The sequence below is a fragment of the Mesoplodon mirus genome (genome assembly GCF_964341445.2).
Source record: "Mesoplodon mirus genome assembly, chromosome: 4".
In the NCBI taxonomy this organism is placed as follows: Eukaryota; Metazoa; Chordata; class Mammalia; order Artiodactyla; family Ziphiidae; genus Mesoplodon; species Mesoplodon mirus.
Window position 1 is genome coordinate 95,377,668 of NC_138979.1, and position 13,547 is coordinate 95,391,214.

At 34.3% G+C, this 13,547-nt stretch overlaps 1 protein-coding gene across 2 annotated transcripts in view; it reads left to right on the forward strand.

Annotated features, from left to right (window-relative positions):
- Positions 1 to 13,547, forward strand: part of SPPL2A (signal peptide peptidase like 2A) — a 49,024-nt gene that overhangs the window by 17,229 nt on the left and 18,248 nt on the right. For both annotated transcript variants that reach the window (XM_082616890.1, XM_082616891.1), the window contains exons 2-9: positions 743 to 862; positions 1,545 to 1,727; positions 2,151 to 2,240; positions 2,726 to 2,859; positions 7,008 to 7,159; positions 11,341 to 11,437; positions 11,865 to 11,966; positions 12,970 to 13,051. In XM_082616890.1, coding sequence (XP_082473016.1) covers positions 743 to 862; positions 1,545 to 1,727; positions 2,151 to 2,240; positions 2,726 to 2,859; positions 7,008 to 7,159; positions 11,341 to 11,437; positions 11,865 to 11,966; positions 12,970 to 13,051 — 960 coding nt within the window. The remainder of the gene's footprint in view (positions 1 to 742; positions 863 to 1,544; positions 1,728 to 2,150; positions 2,241 to 2,725; positions 2,860 to 7,007; positions 7,160 to 11,340; positions 11,438 to 11,864; positions 11,967 to 12,969; positions 13,052 to 13,547) is intronic.

Genomic DNA, 13,547 nt, shown 5'->3' on the forward strand with positions numbered 1-13,547 from the left:
GATCTGGACTGATCCAAGTTTGAAGGGAATTGGGATGTGGAGTGGTATTCTAGTTATCTTAGGCTGTTTCTTCATGTCATAGGCTCCACTCCCACCCCCCACCCCATGTACAATGGATGTTCTTTTTAGTCACTTCTTACCTCTTGTCTCTCTTTCCTAGGTAGTAAGAAATGAGGCAAAAGGAAAGAACATGTTTCTATACCTTCTTTTTCCACTCTAAACTCTAGACTGGTCTTTTGGAATAGGCAGTTGCAGGGACTTGAAAACTTGAGATTTCCAGTTTCTCTGGTTCTCTTCCAAAGATAGCACTTAGAAATAATGATACCTTTTTTTTTTTTACCCCAGTTACTCATAGAATATGGAAAGTAAGGTTGAGGGACTTCAAGTTAATTTTCTTTTATAGAATATGAACAATGGAATAATAACTCATAAGAGATTGGGAAATAAAGTTTCAGACTGTAAAGGGAGTATTGAACTTATAAAATCATAACAAGATTCCTCCCTGGGATATGGCCCTTATAACAAGGGCCTGTAAGAAAGTGACTTATCTTCCTTGAAGAATGTGTTCTGGGCAACCATGTACAGTTTTACCATTTCCTCAAACAAGAAGAAATCAATTTATTGGACGACCTTCCCCCTTAAGGAAATGTGGTCGAACCTGTATATAAATAGCTTTATTAAAATCCTTAGTTCTTGGCAAGCCAAATTATTGCCACTGTGAAAATTATTGTTTGTGTCCTAGACAGCTGCTCAGGAAGCAATCCTGCATGCATCTGGAAATGGCATGCCTTCACCATCTAAGGACTACTGCATGCTATATAACCCTCATTGGACAGCTCTTCCAAGTACCCTAGAAAATGCAGTAAGTAAATCACAGCTTCTATTTATTTATAAACATAAAAATATTGAGTGGTAAGAATGAGTGATTATTATGTTTTAGCATGTAAACTAGTTATATTATGATTAATAAATATTTATTGCTTTTGCTTAAGTATTTCTCTCTGTGAGAAAAACAAGTTAGAGAATTTAAAAATACTTGCCTCAAAGCTTGATTGTCATCAAATATTTCTAATTTAAAAGAACCTTGGGACTTCCCTGGTGGCACAGTGGTTAAGAATCCACCTGCCAATGCATGGGACACAGGTTCGAGCCTTGATCTGGGAAGATCCCGTATGCCACGGGGCACCTAAGCCTGTGCTCCACAACTACTGAGGCTACGCTCTAGAGCCCGTGAGCCACGTGAGCCACAATTACTGAGCCCACGTGCCACAACTACTGAAGCCCACGTGACTAGAGCCCGTGCTCCTCAACAAGAGAAGCCACCATAATGAGAAGCCCACGCACCGCAATGAAGAGTAGCCCCCGCTCCCCACAACTAGAGAAAGCCCGTGTGCAGCAATGAAGACCCAACACAGCCAAAAATAAATAAATAAATAAATAATTTTAAAAAAAGAACCTTGTATTAAACCAATGTTGACACTTTGTCATTGAATGCATTTAGGGTGAAATGTGATATTTATATTAAAGACATTTCTTCTTTCCAGACTTCCATTAGTTTGATGAATCTGACTGCCACACCACTGTGCAACCTTTCTGATATTCCTCCTGATGGAATAAAGAACAAAGCAGTTGTGGTACAGTGGGGAACCTGCCATTTTCTTGAAAAAGCCAGAATTGCACAAACAGGAGGTGCTGAAGCATTGTTGGTTGCCAATAACAGTGTCCTCGTAAGTTATAAAACTATAATAACTTCTTTTGAGTTCATGATATCAAATTTCACAGGAATTGAACTATCTTCTTTGTCTGTGGTTTAGGGGCTGAGTTTTGAATAATCTGATGGTAGGATTCTTTTTAAATAAACATTCTGGTTATGATAGGTGTTTAATTGGAAAATTTTGTTTCTTTTCCATTCCTAAAGTAGACAAGACTATGTTAGGAATGTGTGTGTGTGTGTGTGTGTATAAAGTATCAGTTTAAGTTTATGCTAGAAGGATTCCAGTTTGAGAACTCTTAGTATAACATTAAGAACACATGAAACTTCATTTTATTACTTTAAAAAGATGTAATGTTTGTATTTAATGAATAACTTGTATTTTATTCTGTAAATACACTAGTAGTTCATAAGTCTTCACAATATGTTTTTCTTTTAGTTTCCTCCCTCAGGGAACAAATCTGAATTTCATGATGTGAAAATACTGATTGCATTTATAAACCACAAAGACTTTACAGATACGAAGCAGGTAAATTAGTAATTATATATTAGATAAAGTTTATAAATAGTACAACTTTTTACTTTTAACCATGATATTTAATTTAAATTATTATGTATGTTCCATTTGCTAACAGGAAGTTATAAAGGCCTATTAAGTTTTTATTTGGAAAGTATGCACCCCCCATTGAGCACAAGGTGTTTCAGAGTCCTGACTTTAGAAGGGATATTTCTTTACTTTGACCTCTTTAAAAATCTTTGTGTTGTATCATTTAACTTTAAATCCTTGAACAAAATGTGATTGTGTGGAACATTGCACTTTCAAGATTTAATAAACCAAAGCATAGCCTCATAATTTTGACAAGAGACTATATATCATGTTGTCAAAACAGTTCTATTATTCTTGGCTATCTTATGTATAGTGTCCATTCCAGAATGAAATTGGAATATTGCTGCCATATGCTATAGTAAAAAGAAAACTAATTCCAGTGTATTAACTGTCATTTTGCCTTTCAGACTCTCGGAGATAACATTACTGTGAAAATGTATTCTCCATCGTGGCCTAACTTTGACTATACTATGGTGGTTATTTTTGTAATTGCTGTGTTCACTGTGGCATTAGGAGGATACTGGAGTGGGCTAATTGAATTGTAAGCTTAATTAAACTTCATTGTTTTTAAGATAAATGGTTAAAAATTGTTTGTTAATCATTTTATCGTGTAACAACACTTAAAAGTTCTGCTTGTTCTTAGAATATAGTGCTGACGATTAGATTGCAGGTTTGTCCTCATACAGGTCTTTAACTTTTCACTGAGAAGAAGGGAGTCATAGGTTCCTCTTGTTCTTCTGCTGGGAAGGAAACATTGAAATTCCACCAAAGACTCTTAAATTAAAATGTTTAGTTACCTCTCCCAGAAAAGGTGGAGATAGTTAACATTCTAATGTGCCTATTTATTTAGATTGGAAGAAAATAAACAAGAGAAGGTGGGAAGTTTTTCAGCTCCTCCTGAGTTGAGTCATTACAATGTGACCTCATCATTCTATTTAATGCTTTAGGAATTCTAAGGATATTAATTAAACATGTCCATATTTTAGTTTAAATATAGAAATGCCAAATGTATGTGAAATTTAGATTTCTCTATTTAACAACAACCTAGGCCCAGTATTCTTACAGTTACGTACCTTTGGCTATAGACTAAAGCAAGCAATGTAGTTTATTTTTTTTAAAAGATTTATTATTTATTTATTTATTTATTTTATTTATTTTTGGCTGCATCGGGTCTTAGTTGTGACACACAGGATCTTCGTTGAGCCATGCGGGATATTTTGTTGGGGCATAGGCTTCTCTCTAGTTGTGGCACACAGGCTCCAGATCACGTGGGCTCTGTAGTTTGCGGCATGTGGTCTCTAGTTGTGGTGCGTGAGCTCAGTAGTTGTGGCACACAGGCTTAGTTGCCCCGTGGCATTTGGGATCTTAGTTCCCTGACCAGGGATCGAACCCGCATTCCCTGCACTGTAAGGCAGATTCTTTACCACTGGACCACCAGGAAAGTCCCAGCAATGTAATTTAGAAGGATCAGTTCATATTTATAACTCTGAGTAAAAAATTGTGCTCAGAGCATATTATTTTATGCATAAAGGACAATATATTCACTTGTGAATTGATCTATAGGTTCCATTAAAAAGGGCTTACTTGATGCTAGCCGAAGCTAATAAGCTTATTTGTAATTTCTTAAAGTACTAAAATTTGATTGACTTTCATCAAGAGAGAAGTCTAGGGTTTAAGTGTAGATTCCTAGAGTATTGAGCTTAAAATATTTTACATATTTGGAAAACACATTTCAGCATGTGTTAGTCACATGATTTCACATGAGTAAGCATTATTTTTCTTCATTATTAATCTTTATAAAGCATAGTATGTAAGATCTCCAAAATCATTTTCTAGATTATATGGTGAAACTTTATAAATAATTTCCCAAAAGCTACTGATTTATTGAAAATGTTTTTCCATTTAATATATATCTTCACTATACTTACATTATAAGGTAAATTGTTTCTTCTCTAGAGTAGTACTTCTCAAACTGTAATGTGCATACAAACTGTCTTGAGAGCTCATTAAAATTTTTAAAAATTCAGATTTAGTAGGTTTGGGATGTGTGCTGAGACTTTGCATTTTTGACAAACTGGCCCGTGGACCACACTTTGAGTTAGCAAGGCAAGCTTCATATACATGTCAGGGCAGGCTCCTCCTCAAGAAAATTGGAGGTGGGAGAGCAGCACGTATAAGTTCTTTTATTCATAAAACAGGATGGGCAAAAACAAAGAATTTGTTGCCTTCAGTAGCCAGGTTGGGAGAGGAGATGTCCTTTACCTGCAGGATTATGGATTTTGAAATTGAGGAGGCTGATTCTAAGAGCAGGATAAAGATAGAATTAAAAAAGTGTGTCTATTGGTCGTGGTGGGGTGACAGTATAGAGAAAGAGAGTATGAATCAGTAATAAAATGGAGAAAATTTCATAAAAAGTAGAATTATTGAGGACATAAGGACTGTTTGCAACAATATGGCTGGATTTTGATGGCATTATGCTAAGTGAAATAAGTCAGACAAAGAAATACCAAATTATCTCATTTATGTGTGGAATCTTAAAAAAAAAAAAAAAAGAACTCATAGAGCAGAGAACATATGGGTGGTTACCAGAGGTGGGGAGGTGGGGAGGGGGCAAAATGGGTGAAGGTACAAACTTCCAGTTATAAAATAAATAAGTCCTGGGGATGTAATGTACAGCATGGTGACCATAGTTAATAATACTGTACTGCATATTTGAAAGTTACTAAGAAAGTAGTTCTTAAAAGTTCTCATCACAAGAAAAAAAAATCTTTTAACTGTGTGGTGATGGATGTGAACTAGACTTATTGTGGTGATCATTTTGCAATATATACAAATATCAAATCGTGTCATACATCTGAAACTAATATGATGTTATGTCAATTATATCTTAATTTAAAAAATAACACAAGGACTGTTATTTAGCAAGTAAAGAGAGTTAGACTGAAAGAAAAGGGAAAAGAGAATAAGGCTTAGGGAGTGGAAAATTTATCAGAACAAGATCTCATAACCCAGAATTACCCTGCCAAATCAAAGAGGTACTTTTTGCAAAAGGAAAAACTACCTTGATTCCGTATAAAGCCTTTTCAGTAGAGAGTTAAAGTCTATTATAATGAGTCCTTCTTATAACTGGTTCTCATCATAAACTCAAGATGGCAGGAAAGAAAGCTTAGCTTCTCATTGCATGTGGCTCTTGAGCCGATTTAAGAGTACAATTTTTAAAAAAGATGAATTGTATTATTTTAACATGATATAAATATGGTATATGTTTTCCTTCAAGAAATTGCCTGGTGCTTTTTAGTCCACTGAATATGAATATATGACTCTTTGATTATTATGGCTTATATATGTTCTGTGATAGAAATGTCTTTAAATAAATCTGTTTGCAATGATAGATACCAAAGGTTGGCATGTTTTCCCACTCAGGTACTACTTTCATTGAAACTTTTGTTAATACCCTGTCATCCAGCTCTACAGTTTCAGGGAGGTACTGTGTGTCTCTCCCCAGACCCTCTCCCAGCTCTTTTCCCAGGCAGCCTCCCTAGAGTCACAGATGCCTAGAATAGTAACCATCCCAATCCACAGTTTTCTAATAAGAAAGTGGCATGTTGGTAAATAAGCAGTTTGGCAAATGTACAGTTTCATAGAAATAAATCTTTTTTTTAACCTAAAGTTTGTACTGAGCCCAGACCTGATGAAAAGGGTCAGGATATACGAAAAGGGAACAAAATTTAGTAGACCAGAGTTGAAGGAACTGGAGCTGGAAAAGTATGTAGTGGGTTCCATATAACTGGGAAGAGACAATTAGGTGACAGAATAGAGACTCACTGCTCAACAAAAGAAGGTTGTGACCCTTTCCTCTTCAACTCCTGTGTCTGCCTTTTATTCACTGTGTGACCCAGCAAGTTTGTTGGGAGAATTAGAAACTATTTTGCTATCTTATATCAAGGTAGGACAATGCTATGTCTTGAACTCCTTTTGAATCCTTCATAGTATGTCAGTGAGCACTGAACAGACATATAGAAAATACTGAGTTGACTGAGAAGAATTTAGTGTTTTACATTGAAGAGAAGCTAATTTTAAAAGTACTTTCCGGGCTTCCCTGGTGGCGCAGTGGTTGAGAGTCCGCCTGCCGGTGCAGGGGATGCGGGTTCGTGCCCCGGTCCGGGAAGATCCCACATGCCGCGGAGTGGCTGGGCCCGTGAGCCATGGCCGCTGAGCCTGCGCGTCCAGAGCCTGTGCTCCGCAACGGGAGAGGCCACAACAGTGAGAGGCCCACATACCGCAAAAAAAAAATAAAAATAAAAATAAAAGTACTTTCCTATCTGCAAGTTGGTAATATTAAGTGTGTAAAAAGAATTGGTTATCATTTGAAACTTATTACGTCAATGTAGTTTCTAAATTAGATAATATAAACATTAATTTGTTTATGTAATAAATTCATCTGTTTCAACAATTTTGCCTCCAGAAAAAAATGCTATTTCAAAAGTTAGTGGTTAATAACAGATCAACTCTTGAGGGTAGAATTATAAGGAGTTTTTACTTTCTAGATTAAATATTTCTTTTTGGTGTGTAACTTTTAAGTATATTACTTTGTAATCAGAAACAAATCTAAGCTGCTGTTAGAGATAGATTTTTAAAATAGCTATACTTGGCAGAGATTTGCTGAAGTTCCTGTGTATGTTTATGCAGGGAAAGCATGAAGGCAGTGACAAACACTGAAGATAGAGAAATGAGGAAAAAGAAGGAAGAATATTTTACTTTTAGTCCTCTAACAGTTGTAATATTTGTGGTCATCTGCTGTATTATGATGGTCTTACTTTATTTCTTCTACAAATGGTTGGGTAAGAAATCATATTTTATATTTGCTACTTTTAGCATATATCTTTATTTACTTTGCCAGATTTATCTTTTCCTTTAAGGCATTCTACCTGGAAAACTTAAGTGAATAGTTAAGGAGTGATATGAACTTTTTAAACTGCCAGAAGTGTTAGGTCCCTATTACTCTGGGATTAAAAAAAATATTCCAATTAAAAAAATACTGTGTCCGGTGTGGGGGTGGTGGTGGGATGAACTGGGAGGTTGGGATTGACATGTATGCACTACTATGTATAAAATAGATGACTAATAAGAACCTGCTGTATAGCACAGGGAACTCTACTTCACTTTGCTGTGCAGTAGAAACTAACACAACATTGTAAAACAACTATACCCCAATAAAAAATTTTTTAAAAAAAGAGAAGAAAAACAATTTAAAAATAGTAAAAATTTAAAAATAGTGTGTCCTACAGATGTAGGGAACAAACGTATGGACACCAAGGTGGGAAGGGAGGATGGGATGAATTGGGAGATTGGGATTGACATATATACACTAATATGTATAAAATAGATAACTAATGAGAACCTACTGTATAGCACAGAGAACTCTACTAATGCTCTGTGGTGACCTAAATGGGAAAGAAATCCAAAAAAGAGGGGATGTATGTATACGTATAGCCGATTCACTTCGCTGTACAGCAGAAGCTAGCACAACATTGTAAAGCACCTATACCCCAATTTAAAAAAAAAAAAAGGGGGAAAAAATATACTGTGTCTTGAAATAAGAACACTTCTTCATGGATGACTTGAAAGAATTGCTGTGGCCCCTAAGTTTCCCTCTCTGCAGTTAAAGCATAATAGGCCAGTATCTAAGCAGCAGACTAAGGATTTCTTGGTGGCTATATATAGTTATATGAAGTAGAAGATTATTCAAATTACGGATTTTTTGCTTCTGCTTACCCCCAAAGTGTGGTTTGTTCTTTTTGTTATTTTGCAAACCAAGATGTTGTATTGCTCCAATTTTGTTTTACTTATATAAACATTTAAGATCATACTACATCTAAAAACACATAGGTACTTGCCTGTGGTCTAGAGAATAAATTATACTTTTTCCTTTAAGAAGGTAGGATAATGGCTTGCCCATCCCCTGGCCAGTCTTCTTAGTGGTGTGATAGGATGGAAATTTGCTATTTGTGGCCAACATATAGCAAAAAGAGGAGGGAGCCCAGGGAAAAAGAGAGTATGCCTGATGAGAATTAAAAACCCTTTGTAAAAACCACCACAGGCTACAATGCTTATTTAGAGAATATTAGTTTAAGTTTCTGGACTAGAAAACTGAGGCCCCAAGGTTAGTTTCAGCTTGTTGTTCAATTTCTCCTGTCCTATGGCAGCAGTTTTAAAACTATACTTAAGACATATATTTACAATTAGAAAAATTTTTCTTTGAATATCACTCATATTTTAATATGTTGGTGGGAGAGTGGATACCAGGGTGATATTTGTATTATTAGGTCATCATTGCACAGCTAATTTTTCTGATTTAATTCTCAGCTTTCAATTGTTTGTGTCCGACCCTCAGTTGATATATATAGTGGTCTTTGACAGAAAAAAGAGATTTTTCTACCTTACCCTAAAGCATGTTTTCATTTTTGGTAAGGAATTTCCTTAAACTCATCCTTATTTAAAAAGTTAACCCTGCTTATAACTGTAATTTTCAACGTAGGAGGAAGATCAATTAACCTCATGGTTATCCTAGGACATGGGATTTAATTATGACTCTGACAATGGTGTGTGATATTGCAAGATTTAATATACTTTCAAATGGTTCGTTATGGCTAAAATTGCTGCCATTTCTTAATATGTTCAATGTACTAAATTGCTAAGGTTCTCCTTACCATTTTATGTTGTCATACTCAAGAAAGTAACTAAAGATAGTTATATTAATCAAATTCTTTCTCATGTCAAATCATTTTCTTAGGTATAGTATGACATTGAATGAGACACCTTAAAACTCTCTTAGGGCCTCCAGAACATGATTTCCACCAGAGTTTTAAATCTTGGGTTGGAGACCTTTGGTGGATGACTAACGAAACTCAGCTTGGCAATCTTTGACTGTCAATCTTACTACTCAGATTACCATATATATCCAATAATAACAATAACGAATAATAAGGAAATGAAAAAGTAATTTGTCCAAGATCACCAATTAGAAAGTGTCTATCCCTTATTTACTGTCTCTAGTTTACTCTCTTTTCTCACGTACAAAACAGAGTTATAGTTTTCTGAAATCTAGCGGAATTTGCAAAATTCAGTTAAAATTTGTATTTCCATTGTGAAATTTTGAGAAAGTTCAGAAAACGAACACTTTTAGAGTACAATAATTTCTCCCCCTTTTTAACAATAGCGAGATCAAATGTTTTTAATTTTAAATAATTCTCAAATAAGTATAGCTAATATAGAAAAACATTTGTGAATTTTAACTACCTTAGTATCATATCTAGACAAAGAGGTTTGTTTAAGTGGATTTAGTTTTACCACATATAAAGTTGTTAGAGGTAAATTCCACCGTAGGAAAATATAGACATCATGATTAACGTCTAAGGTAGGTGTCAGTTCTCATCCTTAAGCTGCAATTTAAAAAGCATTTATAATGTTTTATTAATTGTTCCATTTGTTACATTTAAATTAAATACTCACAAATGTCTACAACTCACTTTATAGACATCTTTAACAAACATGTGAGTTTGAATCATTGAATGATAGAAAATGCAGAGCCACTGACATAAATCGTAGCAATATTTTCTTAAATCAGTCTCCGAAGGCAAAAGAAGTAAAAGCAAAAATAAACAAATGGGACCTAATCAAACTTACAAGCTTTTGCACAGCAAAGGAAACCATAAACAAAATGAAAAGATAACCTATGGACTGGGAGAAAATATTTGCAAAAGATGCAACCAATAAGGGGTTAATATCCAAAATACACAAACAGTTCATACAACTCAATATCAAAAAAACAAACAACCTAATCCAAAAATGGGCAGAAGACCTAAATAGACATTTCTCCAAAGAAGACATTCAGATGGTCAATAGGCACTTGGGAAGATGCTCAACATCGCTAATTATTAGAAAAATGCAAATCAAAACTACAATGAGGTTTCATCTCACACCTGTCAGAATGGCCATCTTCAAAAAGTCTACAGATAAATGTTGGAGAGGGTGTGGAGAAAAGGAAACCCTCCTACACTGTTGGTGGGAATGTAAATTGGTGCAGCCACTATGAAAACAGTATGGAGTTTCCTTAAAAACTAAAATTAGAGCTACCATATGATCCAGCAATTCCACTTCTGAGTATTTATTCTAAGAAAACAAAAACCTAATTAGAAAAGATATATGCACCCCTATGTTCATTGCAGCATTATTTACAATAGCCAAATTATGAAAACAACCTAAGTGCCCATCTATAGATGAATAGATAAAGAAGATGTGGTGTATATATATCACACACACACAGTGTAATATTACACAGCCATTAAAAAGAATGAAATAATGCCATTTGCAGTAACATGGATGGACCTAGAGATTGTCATGCTAAGTGAAGTAAGTCAGACGGAAAGACTAATATGATATCACATATGTGGAATCTAAAACATAATACAAATCACCTTATTTACAAATCAGAAACAGGCTCACATACATAGAAAAGAAACTTATGGTTACCAAAGGGGAAAGGGAAGGGGGAGGGATAAATTAGGAGTATGGGATTAACAGATACACACAATATATTAAAAAGATAAACAAGGATTTACTGTATAGCACAGGGAACTATATTTAATATCTTGTAATAACCTATAATGGAAAAGAATCTGAAGCTGTACACCTGAAACTAATGCAATATTGTAAATCAACTATAGTTCAATAAAAAAAACAGTAAATTCTTTAAAAAAGAAAGAAAATGTGGAGCCAGCTTCAGCCCCTAAAGAAATCCTACCCGTGTGTAATGGAACTAAAACAACACATAAAATACCCACCCTTAAAGCTCAAGATCTAAATATTTTCAGTTTAGTAACCAATTCAGATTATGGTGTGGTCTCTGCCTTGAAAGTATTATGATCCAGTAAAAAAGCTAAAGAATTAATATTGATTGTATAAATATTTTCTTATCATGTTTCTTTCTGTTCTCATATAATTTAGTGTCTTTTTTTTCTAGTTTATGTTATGATAGCAATTTTCTGCATAGCCTCGGCGATGAGTCTATACAACTGTCTTGCTGCACTAATTCAGAAGATACCATGTGGACAATGCATGTATGTATCTCTTGTGAGGAAGCCTATAATGTTGGTTTTTGTAATTTAAAATAATACAAGGAAAAATAGCATTATTTTAAACCTGTGCAGTCCAATATGCATGTCGCTATTTTAATTTAAAATAATTAAAATGATAAAATTAAAAATTCAGTTGCCCAGTCTCATTATCCACATTTCAAGTGCTAAATAACCACGTTGCTAGTGGCTACAGTATTGGACAGCACAGATATAAAGTATTTTCATCATCACAGTTCTACTGAACTGATAAATATTTTATTATGTATCATTTGTTGTACTTAAAATCAAGACTTTTAAATTGATATTTCAAAAGTTTTCTTGTCACTGTGGCTAACATTGATTTGTTACATTAACTGAACATTGTGTTTCATCTACAGGGTAAATTAACCTATTTCGATCTCTCTTTTAGGATTATGTGTCGTGGCAAAAGCATTGAAGTGAGGCTTATTTTTCTCTCTGTACTGTGCATAGCAATAGCTGTTGTTTGGGCTGTATTTCGAAATGAAGATAGGTATGAATACTCATTGTATTTGCTTTTAGATTAGTCTAAGGATGGATTATTTTATATCTTGCCTTGATAATTGTTCATTATGATTATTATGGATTTTTTTGGCTTTTATCCCAGAACATCATAGTCTTGAAACATGCTAAATAAATTCTTAAATGAACAGATCTTGTGCTAATGGATTTGAGGCTGTCTAGAGAAGGAAATAATGAATTAGGATTTAAACATCTAAGCTGAAATACGCTTCAAAAATATACTTAATTATGGTATAGCCACACAATGGAGTGCAATGCAGCTGTAAAGAATGAAGATCTCTCCGAATTAATATGCAGTGATTTCCAGGATATATTTTTAAGTGAAAAAAGCAAAATATAAAAGAATATCTAGAGTATGCTACCTTTCATGTGAGAAAGGAAATATCAGAAAATATACAGGTATCTGTCCATTTGCAGGAAGAATAACCAGAATAAAAAATTTAACAGTTTATTAATAAAATTATTAATACCCAAAAGGATTTAACAGCCTAAAGTTTGGGAGCAAAGCTCATACAATTTTAGGCAGCTTCAGGTATGATAATCAATTGATAATTATTCATGTCAGTTGTCAGTTTCTGGTAGAGTATGTTGTATAGCTCTCATTTCCTTTATGTTTTAGCTATCTGGATGTATATTAACATCAATGTCCTTTGTTATGAGTTACCTTTCTTAAAAGAGACATGTATAAATTCAAAGATTAAGGATAAATATGCACTTACGTCTGATATACATTCTTCTGAGGGAGCCTTTCAACTTTTTCTTAGTGTAGTAGTAGTATTCATTATTCTACTAGGACAGTAAATTACTAAATATGGAAAATATAAGAGGTTTTTCTGTTGTTATAATTGCTGCTTAATAATTGAATACTCATATCATAGCAGTTGAACAGTATTACTTTACTGATCTGTTTCTTTTGAAATGTTCCATTTAAAAATAACTGAGTAAAACAATAGAGTAATTTCTTTTGATTTTAGGTGGGCTTGGATTTTACAGGATATCTTAGGGATTGCTTTCTGTCTGAATTTAATTAAAACACTGAAGTTACCCAACTTCAAGGTAAAGTATACTACTTTGTTAGCTAAAATAATTTTTTCTTTTTAAAACAACTTTATTAAGGTATAATTTACATAAAATTAAATGCACCCATTTCAAGTGTACAGATTGTTGAAATTTTACAAATATGTAACTTTGTAACCACCATCCCAATCAATTAGAGAATATTTCTTATCTTTTCAAAAGCTCTATCATACCCTTTAGCAGTCAATCCTAATCCCCAACCCCAAGCAACCACTGATTTGCTAGCTAAAATATTTTTAATCATTCATATAATATGCCCAATTCATATAATCTGTGCAAGACTAAATATCAGGGAAGAACATTTCTTTGATTCAGTGATCTTTTTGTGTGTGGGCTCCTTAGTTGCGGCAGGCAGCTCCTTAGTTGCAGCTCATGGGCTCCTTAGTTGCGGCTTGCCTGCTCCTTGGTTGCGGCATGTTTGTTCCTTAGTTGCGGCCGGCGGGCTCCTTAGTTGCAGCTCACCAGCTCCTTAGTT